A 13,348-nucleotide genomic window follows, 5' to 3' on the forward strand; every position below is an offset into this window, starting at 1 on the left:
AGAAACAATAAGGAAGCTAGACTTTACCTTTGGGATATGGTTGACAAAAATGAAAATCGTCCACAATATATCAAAGCTTCAAGCTTTCACCACATACATTTGTGAGGTCCAAATCTATGTTACACACACGATGTAGAAACACAAGCCAAAATATTAACACAAAAACCAGCCCTGGAGTAGTAAAATCCCCAGGGCTCTGGCTAAAGCCAAAGCCACACCAGTTTGTAAGAACACTTTAAAACGCAGGGCCAATGGAATGTCCATAGGCAAAAGAAGCACCACTAAGGATAACCTCATAAACAGAAATGGCAGTTTATACGAAGAAACTACTATGAGGAGATGTGATAAATATAAAATAATTTAAAATGGATTAAGCATAGAGCAATATGGGGGGGGAGGCAAGTTTTTTAAAAAAGCCAAATAAAACTTTATCAATGGAAAAAAAAAAAATATATATATATATGTATATATATATATATATAAAACCATTGAAATTTAAAACTCATTATATGGGCAAGACAGATTAGACACAGCTAACAGGGACTTCATAAACTGGAAGATGAGTCTAAGGAAATCATCCAAAATACAGCACAGAGAGATAAAGATGTAGAAAATATGAATGAGACGTTAATGAATGAGAGGTTGAGAGTCAACAGGAGATAGTAATGAGAAAGTCCAATGTTTGTCTAATGGTAGTTCCAAAGAGAATAGAAAAAAACAGGACAAGATTGGGAAGCTGAAATATTTTGAAAATTGATGAAAAATAGGAATCCTCAGATAAATGGAGTACATTGAATCCCAAGCAGGAAAGAATTTTCTTGACTAAAATGGCTCTAGGACAGAGTAACTGTAGAAGTGATCTTTTCTGAATGACTTTAATTACTACATAGGCAGCTATCTTTTGAAATGGGATTGAGTACAGACTGGTACAAAAGCAGGGACTAAAATGACCCTCAGATTACCATTCTACCTGAAATTCTGTATGTCTCTACTTCACACAAAAATATCACAACAAAGGAAAGTTTATTCATATTTCTTTTTTAACAAAGTTTCTCTTAAACTTTTCTGCACTAGATCTGTACTGATATTGATGAGTGTCGAAATGGAGCATGCGTTCTCAACTCTATCTGTATTAACACTTTGGTAAGTATTTCTCATAGCTCCTGTTCTCTAAGCAGGATCAGTTATTAAAACAGATGTATAGATCATAACCCCAAAACACATGTAGAATACATGGGGATAATATATTTGATTTGCGGAATAAGGATAAAAGCTTGTGCTGAAACACAGGTTTTTATATGAGTAAATTTTTTAAGTAATTTAATTTTTCATATGCCAGTAAAATTTTGTAAATACCAAGTTCTTTATTTTTTATCAAAGTTGCAACATTGAGCTCTTAGATAAGTATTTATTGAATAAAATGTCATTATCATCCTTGTGTTTAAAAAATGTGAAAAGCTAATTAGTTTATATTAATAGTTCAGTATTCCAGAATAAGCATTTTGCTGGTGACTATATGATCTCCAAATGGTATTCTTTATTTTCATAAAACTTTTCAGAAGTCATTTTTATTAAGTTGCAACATGTAGGACTTGCTGTTTGTTGCTGTCTGACTCATGGCAAACCCCTGTCTGCAGTCTAGAACTACTTCACAGGATTTTTAAGACCTTTTGGAAACAGATTGCCAAGGGTTTCTTCCAAGTTGCCTCTGTGGGTTCAAACCACCAACCTTTTGGCTGATGGTCAAGCACTTAACCATTTGCACCACCCAGGGACTCTGCTTAGCACTTAGGGAGTTTATAATTTAAATATTCAGAAGTAGGTTTATGTCTGAAAATTCCTGTCAACTGTTTGCAAGATGAAAGATGTTAACAAAGTTAACCAAACCACCAGAACCAAACCCATTGCCGTCGAGTCGATATAGGACAGAGTAGGACTGCCCCATAGGGTTTCCAAGGAGCCCCTGGTAGATTCGGACTGCCGATCGTTTGGGTAGCAGCTGTAGCTCTTAACCACTACACAATCAGGGTTTCTGTAGCAAAATTAACCATCAACAAAAGAACTATTGATTACATGTATGAGTTTGATATCCCTGGGAATGTTATTTAATCTCTAGGTTCCTAGTTTCCTTGTATGTAAAAGCATTTTACAAATATCAAGCCACTTAGTTTAATACTCACAATAACCCTATGAATAGGCACTATTACTTCCCCCATTTTATAGTTGAAGAAGCTGAGGCACAGAAAAGTTAAATAGCTAGGCTAAAGTCACACATCTCATAAGACTTCCAGTCTGGCTACAGAGGCTCTGTTATTAGCAGGGCTTCAAATCAGTTAATTCTGGTTCAAAATTTAACAAGATCCCCAGGTGATTCTTAGGTATATTCAATTTTGAGAACCACTGCTCTACTGCATTAGCATTGCCTGGGAACTTGTTAGAAATGCAGATTCTCAGCATGGGTTTGAACCAGAGCCAACCAGTTCAAAGCCCTTGTTCTTAGCCACTACTCTGGACTGCCTAGGGTATATAGGAATTTATTTTTTCTTAGTCACTACACGGTGTATATAGTTAACGAACTCACTTAACCAAAAGGGTGGCAATTTGAGCCCACACAGAGGTGCCTCAAAACAAAGACCTGGTGATCTACTTCTGAAAAATCAGCCGTTGAAAGTCCTGTGGAGCACAGTTCTACTCTGACGCATATGGAGTTACCGTGAGTCAGAGGTTAGACCCAACGGCAACTGGTTTTCGTTTTTTTTATTGTTTCTTAATGCAAAAGAAAGTAATTGCAATGAATGTAAAGCAGCAGATAAAAACAGTTAATAAAAGCTAAGTAGATTTAGTACTTAGAGTTGTCCCTTAGGGCCTTTAGAACAGGGATGAGGTCTCTTATGACCTCTATGTGTGAGGCAAGATGACCACAAACTGTTGTGCAGATAATGCACTGAACAAGTGGAAGGGGCTGCATTTATGTTGCAGTCTATAGAAGGGCAGTGTACAACCTGCACAACTGTCTGTGGTGGTCCTAAGAGGTGATTTCTAAATAGAGAAGAATAAATGACTCATATGAAAGTCCTAACATGATGCCTTCTGTTTTCATTCTTTCTCACAAAATTATTCAGCATAATTCAGTTCTGTGAACAGTAAATGGCTTCTTTGTGCCAAGCTCTGAGCTAGGCACCTAGCAATATAAAAATGAATAAACCATAGTCTTCCCTCTTATTTGCTCACAGGCAAATGATACGAAGATCAATATGGCATGTTCAGCAAAACTAGAACAGTTTAGTGTTGTTGCTAAAGTGTAATATGTAGTGTAAAAGGTGAAAATAAATGGTGCTGTACAGTCAAGCTTGAAAGCTCTTGAATTCCTTCCTTCATTCCTTATATGTTTATTGAGTACTTATTCTGAGCCAGGCACTGTTCTAGGCTCTGGAAATTGAGCATGAACAAAACAAAAATCTGTGTCCTTGGGGAACTTCCTTATGGTAGATATCACCTTAAGACCTTTGGGGCTCTCCCAAACTCTTTCAGCAGGGGTTCCTGGAAAGAATTAAGTGCTACAGAAAATTATTTTGAGATACTATGTTCTCAATTCTCCAGAAGATGGTACATGATGAATCCATTAATTTATAATTTATGTAAATTCATTACATAAAAAGGATGCTTTAGACCAGGCTTTAGTGCTTACTTCTCTTAGGGGACCAGTTGAGAGAGGCTGCATGGACTATGGAAAGTCAAAGGGAAAGGTTTTAAGCAAGGGAACAACAGGGTTAACTTTTCATCTCAGCCAGGTTTCCCTAAAAGTCTTGTGGACAATGGATTTGAGGAAGGCAAGATAGCTAGAGGCAGACCAATTAGGAGCCTATTGTGGGAAACCAGAAGACCAGGGACAATGGATGAGTAATGATCATGGTAGTGGGGATGAGCTAGGGTGGTGGGTGGGCTGGGGGAGTTTTTAAGATGTAAATTGTCAGTATTTGATGATTAATTCAAAAGTGTGTGAGGGGGGTACAGTGAAGGAACAAGAAGGACCAAGGATGGCTCTTAGATTGGGTGGCTGGAGAGATGGTGTGGCTATCCAGGGAGACAGGCACCTGTGGGACATATAAGTGGAAACTCCTAGCAGGCAGTAGAATTCATGGGTCTGGAGCTCAGGAGAAAGCAATGTCAGGAGACATTGGCATAAAGGTAATAACTGAAGCCAACCAGGGAAAAGAAAGATAGGCAGTGGATAGAAATCCTGGGAACCCCAAAATGAGGGAGGAGGAAAAGGAAAAGGAGCAGAAACCAAGAAGAGGAGAAAGCTGACAAATGTAGGATGAGGTTGATAGATCAAGGAAGATCATTGGAAACCATCCTTTAGACGTGGCATTTAAGAGGTCATCAGTGACTAAAATCATTGGGTAGTATGCTTTAAACAGTGAACTTTATGTATATAAATTTTATCTCCATGAAACTGTTTTAAAAAATAAATAAAAGAATCATCCTGGCCCTAAAAGTGTAACCACCATGGGGCTGACAGCTCATCTGCTAAGTTTCTTCCACAGCAGCCACCTCTACAACAATTCTCAACGCTGGCCAACAACACTTCCGTGTGTATCTGATCCTTTATCACTTAACTATAAGGAGCCAAATGAATATTAAAAATTTCCTTTTAAAAAACACTTGCTTTTTAATCAAATCATTGCCCTTGTCCCCGGAGTAAACCCTCTCACTCTACCTCCTAGGACTCATTGCAGATTTTGGCCCTTTCTCCTTATGGCCCCCACAATGGAGCTGGCAAGTAAAAGTTCGCCATCTAGCCTTCTTCTGCTTTCCTTTCTATTCCTTCATGGTCTACATGGACTGTTGCAGCTTCCACTCTGATAGTGTTTTCAACCAATATTCACACGATTTTATAAGATATACAATGAACAGGGAGGAAAGCGTGGATCTCACTTAATCCTGGAATTATCTAGTACATATCAAAATAAACACAAGAACAGTACCTTTACTCACTGTTTTGAGTGCTTGGCCCATCATCTTATCATTGCTCCTTGCAGGGATCTTATCGCTGTGGGCCTTGTAAGTCAGGATACACTGGTGATCAGACAAGAGGATGCAAAGCAGAAAGAAGCTGCAGAAATCCAGAACTGAACCCTTGCAGTGTGAATGCACAGTGCGTTGAAGAGAAGCAGGGGGATGTGACATGTGTGGTAAGTTGTTTGCTTACTTGCTTTATCGTTTTTCCTTTTCCATTATAAACACCGACCCCTCACCAGTTCCCACTTATCTCAGGGTAACAGTACTGAAAATGAAAACATGGCGGTCAAAATGAACACAGAATGTAACAGTGACAGGTCACCTGAGTTTGGAGGAGCAATCTGAAGTACATCTAGTCATCAGCTGCCTCTTCTTTCCCTCTTGGTCATGAATTAACACCCCACTTGAACACCTCAATGATGATTTTTCCAGGTGGAACCCCAGCTCCCAAGAACCTTTTGAGAAAAAAATCCAAGAAGTGAGCAGCAAGGAGGTGAAGGATCCTCCCTCCCTCCTTTCCCTCCTTCTCCTGTCCTGTCTACTTCTTTGTACGACTTACTAGCCATATGTGCTGTCATTTTTAACTAGCCTCACCGTTAAGACTTCCAGTTTAAAAATCTAGCCTAATACTATTGGAGGCAGGTCACAGTGGAGAGGTAGGGGGCTGTCATAAGCACTCAGAGAGAAACTATCTGTCTGCCACAGGTGAACTAGGAGTGGATGAGGGCCATTCAACTCAGCAAGTGAGCACCTTTCTTATGCATTTCCTAGCCCCAGAGCCCTATCTGGGGAGGAGGTATGGGGAGAAAGAGGCTGGGAGGAGAGCCATATTGGCCTGATATGGGTCTTACATCGGGTATGTTAGTGGGCCCTTTGTGCAGGGGGTGAAGCGGTTATTCCTTACATCTATTCTCCAAATCCCAGGCTCCAGAGTCCTCTTGGATTCTAAAAAAAAAAAAAGACACTGAGAAATCAGCAGACTTCAGCCTCTTAACTCCTCCTCCCTTCTCGTCTCCTCCCTTCCCTGGGAACCAGGCCCTCAGCACAGGAGTCTACAATTCATAGGCTCACAGTGATCACCTCTGGGTGGCAGGATGGATTCTAGGAGACTTGTACCCTCTGCTTTATACTTTAAACTTAGCCTTCATTATGTGTGTGCCTGCAAAATTTTCTACAATGAGCATATCACTTCTCAAAGAGGAAAAAAAAAAAAAAATTGAAAAAGAAATAGATATAACAACATTGGCTATCCCTGGCAATCCAGATATTCTATAACAGGTCAGGATGAAGGAAGGAGCTGTGTAAGAGGCGGGAATAAAATCCCAATAATTTCCCTAATTCTCATAAATTAGGCATCTTTATTAAGGAGAAAAAAAAAGTCATTGAGAAGCAAATATACACAAATCCCTGTTTTCTGTGAATAAATTGTCGTCTTCCCTGGGGTGGTGGGTGATGGGATTCTTAATATGTTTTTGAATTTGTAATAAGGCCTAACGACAGATGGTAAGGGATTAATAAACTTCATGTGACTACTAAAATAATTTAACCTGCCAGAAAATGGCTCATTAAAAAGTCTTCGTTCCTAGAGGAAATTTTTTCCTCATTAAAATGAATCAAAGGCTGTATCTCATGGCTGAGCTTTCCAGGCCCTCTACAGGCCCTGCTGAAGCAATGGCGGCCAGCGGGGATAATTATGGGGAGGGATGTCTTTGGCATCCTGCCTTGTAAGTCCTCTGCAGGAGAGCACAGATGATTTGGATGGGCAGTCACTGCTCTGAAAGCACCTTATTTTGATTAGAGAGGCCAAGAAATTTAACATCCTCTTGTAAGATTTGTTTTCCCTTGGCCCTGCCTCTGTTTCTCAGACCTTTTCCCTCCTCTCTCCTTTCACCTCCTTTCACAGGTCAACATCCCCTCCCCTTCGACTCCCCCCTCCATGTGCCCTTCTGCCACCTTCCTTAGGTGGGAGATGTCCAAGCTATAATGTTAACTAAAAAAAAAAAAAAAAAAAGCAAAGAACCACATAGTATGTATGTATGTACCACCAATTGTGTAAAAAAACAAAAGGAAGAAAAGAATGTCTGTGTATTCACTTGGCTATGCCTAGAATATCTTTGAAAGCATGTATACCTGAGAATTGATTGCCGGAGCCAAGACAGCAGGGCTGAGAAGGGAAGTTTTCACTACATATCCCTTTGTACTTTGTACATTTTGAACTATTTGATACTCAGGTACAATTAAATAGTTTTAAAATCCCACCCAACAAGGATGGGTACCAGGCCATCCCTCTGGGGACTCTGGAGATGGACCCATATGAGCAGAGGTCCTTGTCCGCTGTCTGCCTCCCGCCAGGCTCTGCTTCCCAAGCCTCTGATGGGTTTTCCATTCACAGTGTGGAGTCGGTTGGGCTGGTGATGGTTATATCTGTGGAAAGGATGTGGACATTGACAGTTACCCGGATGAAGAACTACCATGCTCTACCAGAAACTGCAAGAAGGTGAGGAGGACAAATACAAAAAAAAAAAAAAAATACTGTGGATTTCAAAACCCACATTTTATATGGGGAGAGGCTCTGCAGGTCCCATTTGAAATTGCATTTTTAAAGTGGCTATGTCTTAACGGAAGCAAAATAGCCATCAATAATAAAGCCAGGCAGCTACAATCAGTCTTGAGGTTGTTGTTAGCTGCTGTTGAGTTGGCCCCCAACTCATGGTACAAAACACTGCCCCGTTCTGTGCCACCCATGATCAGTTCCATAAGGTTTTTGTTGGCTGATTTTCAGAAGTAGATTACCAGGCCTTTCTGTGTAGTCTGTGTTAGTCTGGAAGCTCCGCTGAAACCTGTTCGGCATCATAGTAACACAAAAGCTTCCACTGACAGACAGGTGGTGGCTACACATGAGGTGCATTGGCCTGGAATTGAACTCAGGTCTTCTGCGTGGAAAGCAAGAATTCTACCACTGAAGGACCAGTGCCTCAGTCTTGAGATTAGAAATACTTTTTGACTTAAGACATATGTAGGATGTCGTTCTAAGCTGTGCTTCCTAACTTAGGATAACTGCAAGTATGTACCAAATTCTGGTCAAGAAGATGCAGACAGAGATGGCATTGGAGATGCTTGTGACGAGGATGCTGATGGAGACGGGGTCCTGAATGAGCAGGTACCTGCTTTCCTGGGAGGGGCTTTGAATGGCCACATGCCAACGAAGATGGAAGAAAGCTTGTGAAGCCAACGATTGCTGTTAATCATCCCGAATGTTAATTTCCATACCTGCGCTCTCAGAGCATTGCAACTTTTTATACTAAGGTTCACAAATGTTTACAATATAAAACTGACAAACTTGGGTCTCAGGAGTTCTGACATCACATAACAATGGGGAAGGTAAGGATTGTCCAGAATCTGTCACAGGGCGTGGCACGTAGTAGGGATTCAGTAAAAGTCTGAATAAATGTTCAGTCTTCCAATCTTTTAGGATAACTGTGTCCTGACTCACAATGTGGACCAAAGGAACAGTGATAAAGATATCTTTGGAGATGCTTGTGATAACTGCAGGACTGTCCTAAATAATGACCAGAAAGACACTGATGGGGACGGAAAAGGGGATGCCTGTGATGATGACATGGATGGAGATGGTGGGTTTGTCTTGCATTTTGCCTTTTGCTTGGGATTCTTTTGTCCTTTTGACATTGTTCTCTATTGGGGATAGGAATAGATTTATTGACTTGGAGGGCCTTCTAGCCCTGGGTGTTCAATGAGGCCTCTATCTGGAGAGCCCTAGGTTTCTATGGAAGGACACTCCACAGCCCATTCCCATTTAATAGCCCTAGATATTTCTGGGACTCTAGCATTGCCTGAAGCTTTGTAAGAATCACTTCAAGTAGTGTCTGATTGGGGCTGTGTCTTTGTAAAGCATTTGGTTTCCCAGTTTATACATCTCCTGACTTTCCCACCACCCTTTTCACATGTTAGAGATCTGGAAATGGAGACTCAAACTAGGGGGTCTTAAGCAGAATCACAGACTACACCCTCTGGGTCAGGCTCCTCCTGAACAATCAGGCATTTCCCAGGAGACTTGGACATGCCCTGCTGTTCTGGGGGAGGGCTCTGGAGGCAGGGTGGCGGCTGTATTGCACAGCTCCAGTGTCCTCCACTCCAGGGACCTCATATTGGGATGTCTGGGAACGGCACTCCCTAGAGCATAGCTCTCACTGACCCTGGAGTCCCATGGGGCTCAAGGGAGGACATTTGTTCCAGTATAGTTTCTGTAGCATATAGAAGGCTATCATTACCATATAGACTGGGCTCTGATGGCTTCTAAAAAACATATCACAGGGCCTTGAAGAAAGATCCTTTCAGAAATGTACTCCCATACGCACACACAAACACAGCACTCCAGAATATCCAAACTAAACCCATTGCTACTGAGTTGATTCTGACTCATGGCTACCTCATGTGTTACACAGTAGAACTGCTCCATAGGGTTTTCTTGGCTATAATCTTTAGGGAAGAAGACCTCTAGGTCTTTCTTCTGTGGTGTGTTCAAACTGCAACCTTTAGGTTAGCAGCCAGTAGTAAACTGCTTGTGCCACTCAGGGACCTCCAGGATATCCATACCTCCCTAAAATATAACCTCACTTCACTTTCTATGAGCCCTACTAATGATCCAGATCCAGTGCTGTGCTAGTAAACCAACTCTATGAAATAACCAAAAAAGAGCATTTGCCATAATATTTCTCAATTTCCTATCATAGCTGATTTCAAGTCACCAATATGACATTATTGAGCATGGATTTGGGAAGAGAGTTGCACAATGGGCCCTCATGAGCCAGTCCAAGCTGGCTCCAACACACCATTGCCCTGAGCCCTGGGGTCCCAATCCCAGCTCCAACCCCCACAAGGTACTCCCTCTCCAGGGCCAGCTCATCTGGTTGCTGTGATAGCCCTTGACATCTTAGACAAATTATAATTCAATGGATAAATGCCTCAGAAAGCTGTTCAATTTTCAGTCTTCCAGAATCCATCCTTTGAAGTTGCTCCAGATAACTGCTCTAGAAAGGTATTGGCTATGTGATGATGGCCCAGTCAGAAGGATCTCACCACATGCCTGTGTATAGGTCTTCTCTACACAGCACCTCGAGGTCAGTATCTTCCACACCTATCTGTGACATTCACCCGATCCCGGATTGTATTCCTTTCTCACAGGAATAAAAAACATTTTGGACAACTGCCCGAAAGTTTCCAATCGCGACCAACAGGACAAGGACAATGATGGTGTGGGAGATGCCTGTGACAGTTGTCCTGATGTCAGCAACCCTAACCAGGTAAGTAGGATAGAGGGGAGTTTACACTCTAGGCTGAACTTCCCCACGCAAAGGCCAGTATAAGACCATTGTCTAGAAAACACAGCATAGCCCATCAGCCCATTTCTCTGCTGCTGCCCCTTACCTAACAGAGCAGGGGAGGTGAAGCCACATGCCTTAGGCTGGAGAGGATGGGAAGAACACTAGAGGAGCTCTGAGGTCTTGAGTTAATATCACTGGCTGAAGAATGCCTATGAGGTTTGCAATATGAGCTTAAGAATGCACCAAACAGGTTTACTCTGCTGAAAGGAAATTGGAACATGGACATTAACCATTGGGAGCCTCATGTCACTTCAGTCCCCAAACCCCTACACAGCCATGTATAGACATTTCTGATTAAGTTCAATCAGCAACATGTTGAGATTCCTTTCTCACTCCCCCCTGCCATTGGGATAACTGGGTATGATGTGTCATTTATTTTTAAAGCCCTGAAAAAGGGGAGTCATTGTCGCCCTCCATGACTCATCCACCATTCTGGCTAAATTCCCAAATGGAGAAGCAAAGCAAAATCAATTTGTAATGTCCCAGTGCCTGTGGCTGGCTCCCTTCCGACCCGTGCCAGAGTTCCACATCCCCACCTGCCACCATGCTACCCTGGCGCCCTTTCCCAATCACCTCATCTGGTGTGTAGGCAGCCCATCCATGTAGCTTGATATTTTAGAAGGCTTTTCTGAAAATTCAGCATTGTGCCTACACCAATATGGTGTTGTCCTTTTGCAGTTTTACACCGCCCAGTTCTAGAGAAATGATTCCTGAGATCCAGGGATGATGGGGCCAGGTCTGCCTTCTCTGGAGCATTCTGTGCGTGCAGGCTCAGGAATAAATGACGATATGTTCTGTTCTTTTTGCAGTCTGATGTGGATAATGATCTGGTTGGGGACTCCTGTGACACCAACCAGGACAGGTATGGCCTGTCTCCCAGCTGCACAGAGCCAGATGGGAAAATGTAGAGAGAATTTTAGCTTTCTGCTCCTAACATGCTTTGGATTTCTCTGGGTGGATTAAGCTGCTGTTGGGAAAATAGCCTTGCCTGTGATTAGAGTTGTCATACCTTCCTGAAAGTTCTAAATAGAGAGTGATAGTGTCAGAATGGGCCACTAGGCACTCTAGCAAGTAAGGTTCTATTATAGGAGAAGTAGAGCATCATCCTTCCGAGAGAGGCTTGGGAATGAGAAAGCCAGATATAAATCCCAGATCCTTCATGGACTAGCCAGCTTACCTTAGGCAAGTTATCTAATCTCTCTGTGCCTCAATTTTCTCATCTGTAAAATGGGGATAACAATAGGATCTATCTCATAGGACTGTTGTAAAAATGAATGAATCCATGAAAGGTACTTATTAGAGTTTCTGTTACCTAGGTAGTGCTCAAAAAAATATTAGCTATTTTACTGTTATATCCTTTCAGCTCCAGAAAGCTTCACTATCATCCCAAAATAGAAGGCTGTAAATTTGCTGAAGGAGCTCTGAGATTTCATTGTCCTTAGAAGTTTTTCCAATTTCCTTTATTTGAGTGGAATTGTTCTATGCAAATGGATTTTGTCAACCTCCTAGCCCAGCATGGGCCAGGTTCTACATTAGGACACAGAGTTGCATCAGGGGCTGAAGGAACATCACCAAAGATGTAGACATGTGCAACTCTGCCCGAGAGGCACCTGCAATCCAAGGCTCTAAACCTTTCATCTCCTTAAGGATTCTCACAGGGGCCATCAGTACAGGGATGAGAGAGGGAAAGGACTCTAGAAGGCAAAGCAGCAGGAAGAGATAGACCGTCTCTTCTAATACCTGGGTCAGAGGTTGCCCTGCAGACACCAGTTCTCTATCCAAATCTTGCTCAAGGACAGTTCTATAAAGTGCCAAGTGGCATTTGCACACACAATATTTTTCATTATGCTCGGTGTCCTAACTACAAAATACATGCTAACTAGGTGAACTTAAACATATTTCTCAATCTCTCAGAGTCTCAATTTCTTCATCTGCAAAGTGGAGATAATTAAATACATCTCACAGGTCATGATGAAAATGAAAGATAATGTGGATAAAGCTCCCAGCACAGAGCTGACCCTCAGGTGATATCCAGAAAGTAGTGCTGTGTTGTCGTCATTATTATAGTGCCAGGAGGGGCAAGTCAGCAACAGAGTCTGATGTAGGATGTCCCTCTCCCTTCCTGGGGCTGGTACACTGACAATTGCACTAAATGATATACATCAAGAATGTTCCCTGTCTCAGGTCATCGTGTACTCTGGTTAGCTTTTACAGTAATTTCTAAAATATCCTATCCCACTAGCCTCTAGATATTTGCCTAAAACAAATGACTCATTCTGCTGCATTTTAATTCCCACAAATTTGAACCTTGGGGAGAAGATGGGAACTGCTTGTTTTTACATAAAAACGTCCAGGACTATAGAATGGCTGCCAATGGAAGTAGCTCAATCTTCTGTTCCAAAAAAATAGCCCTGCCATGTGCATTGGAATCTCGCTGTTTGAGCCATTTCATCTTCTGCTTCTCCAGGTTAGCCTCACTTTCTTTCCCTCTATAGCCATCTAGGAAGCACGGCCTGAAAGACATAGACCGGTCCTTGCTTCCTCCTGCGTTCCATTCCTGGAGGGTATAGCGGCAGCTCCAGGTCCAGAATAGGTGGGAGCACAGTGAGAGGAGTATCCACTCTGATCCTGAATAGCTATAGCAGGCCCCAGCCAACTCAGGGAGACCTCTGGGAGATAGGGCAGACTCATCCTCAGTCCTGGAAAGAAGAAAAGTCAGGTGGGCAGAGAATGAAGCTCTGAGAAGTCATGTAGACTAAGGCTGAGCCTAACCTACATCCTCACCTCTCAGGAAGGAGCAACACTATTCTCATTGCCGTTTTTCCCATAGCATTCAGGTCTGAATCCTTATTGGGTCCACTGACCAGGTAGTATGAAGAATAAGAGAAAAGGAAACACCACAGAGCTCCTAAGAGCCAGGCACT

General features: G+C 42.2%; 1 protein-coding gene across 1 annotated transcript in view; it reads left to right on the top strand.

Annotated features, from left to right (window-relative positions):
* Positions 1 to 13,348, top strand: part of THBS4 (thrombospondin 4) — a 48,961-nt gene that overhangs the window by 28,123 nt on the left and 7,490 nt on the right. Inside the window, exons 9-15 of the mRNA XM_064279695.1 lie at positions 1,075 to 1,143; positions 5,043 to 5,195; positions 7,415 to 7,519; positions 8,075 to 8,182; positions 8,495 to 8,654; positions 10,225 to 10,343; positions 11,234 to 11,286. Coding sequence (XP_064135765.1) covers positions 1,075 to 1,143; positions 5,043 to 5,195; positions 7,415 to 7,519; positions 8,075 to 8,182; positions 8,495 to 8,654; positions 10,225 to 10,343; positions 11,234 to 11,286 — 767 coding nt within the window. The remainder of the gene's footprint in view (positions 1 to 1,074; positions 1,144 to 5,042; positions 5,196 to 7,414; positions 7,520 to 8,074; positions 8,183 to 8,494; positions 8,655 to 10,224; positions 10,344 to 11,233; positions 11,287 to 13,348) is intronic.

Source organism: Loxodonta africana, chromosome 2 (assembly GCF_030014295.1).
Source record: "Loxodonta africana isolate mLoxAfr1 chromosome 2, mLoxAfr1.hap2, whole genome shotgun sequence".
NCBI lineage: Eukaryota > Metazoa > Chordata > Mammalia > Proboscidea > Elephantidae > Loxodonta > Loxodonta africana.